This window comes from Chaetura pelagica, unplaced genomic scaffold (genome assembly GCF_000747805.2).
Source record: "Chaetura pelagica isolate M959 unplaced genomic scaffold, ChaPel_1.0 scaffold2605, whole genome shotgun sequence".
NCBI classification, from domain to species: domain Eukaryota; kingdom Metazoa; phylum Chordata; class Aves; order Apodiformes; family Apodidae; genus Chaetura; species Chaetura pelagica.
In genome coordinates this window covers 9118-10134 of record NW_009953273.1, presented here as the reverse complement: position 1 = coordinate 10134, position 1017 = coordinate 9118, and the positions used below count along the sequence as shown (strand labels likewise).

Genomic DNA, 1017 nt, shown 5'->3' with positions numbered 1-1017 from the left:
GGGGTACATGGGACCCTCCTGGTGGGAACGTCGCTTAAAAACGAGCTCGTGTGTTAAAAAATAGAGCATTTTATACCTAAATCGAGGCAGAGACAGAAACTGAGAAGCCTGATCCACCTGCAGCTGCGCAGGGGGCGGCAAAACTTGCTGTTTTTCCCCAATTATAAACGTCCAATCTAGAGGTTAAAAGAGTGAGGGGCCTCTGCCCCACGAGGCACCGTTGGGTACCACAGCACTGGGCACTGTCCTGGTGACATCAGCTCTTGGGTTTAGTTGGGGTTTTGTTTCTTTCCTGCAAGAAAAAAAATATTGGTAAAGGGAGAATTTAAAAGCCCAGGGAGGAGGATGAAGGAAGCAGGATGGTGCCTGCACCCCCTCGCTGGGATGGGCTGTGCACCCCCAACAAGTGTGGGTTAGAAAGAGTGGCTATCGAGTGGCTTTTACTCCCAATTTTATTTTTCTTTGTTTTTTTGGGGGGGTTTTTTATGTGTTGGTTGTTTTTTTTTGAAGTGGCTGAGAGGATCCTCCCTCCTTGGCAAAGTCAAGAGGAGCTGGTTGTAGCCAGTGGGAAGTCCAGACTGTTTGTTGGTTGTGGTCGTCAAGAGACAAACAAACAGTGCCAGATCGTTTTTCTTCTGGTTTTTGTTTCGTTTTTGTTTTGTTTAGGTTTGTTGTTGTTTTTTTTGGGGGTGGGGGAAGGGGCGAGTGTGTGTGACTGGGTTACTACAGGAGGGAGCAGCAGCTGCTCAGTCCCCGGCCTCGTTCTCTTCCGCCGTCTCTCCCGTGGTGGCATTTTCTGCGTTCTTGGAGGCCTGTGGAAACAAACCCCGCGGGGTCAGGACCCCCAGCAGCTGGGCACGATGCAGCCCACCCCATGGGGCAGCCCCTCCCATCAGGTCACTGCTCCCAAGCCAGGGAACACCGGGATATTCTTCAAGATGAGCCCAAAATGCCCCCGCGCAGGACCCGGGCGCTGCTGTGAGAGAGAGGATGTGTCACAACCCCCCCCCCCCCACA

General features: G+C 52.5%; 1 protein-coding gene across 1 annotated transcript in view; it reads right to left on the bottom strand.

Moving 5' to 3' along the window:
- Nucleotides 1-746: 746 nt before the first annotated feature.
- The window catches only part of PA2G4 (proliferation-associated 2G4, 38kDa), an 8270-nt gene continuing 7999 nt past the window's right edge, over nt 747-1017 (bottom strand). Inside the window, exon 12 of the mRNA XM_009997877.1 lies at nt 747-812. Coding sequence (XP_009996179.1) covers nt 747-812 — 66 coding nt within the window. The remainder of the gene's footprint in view (nt 813-1017) is intronic.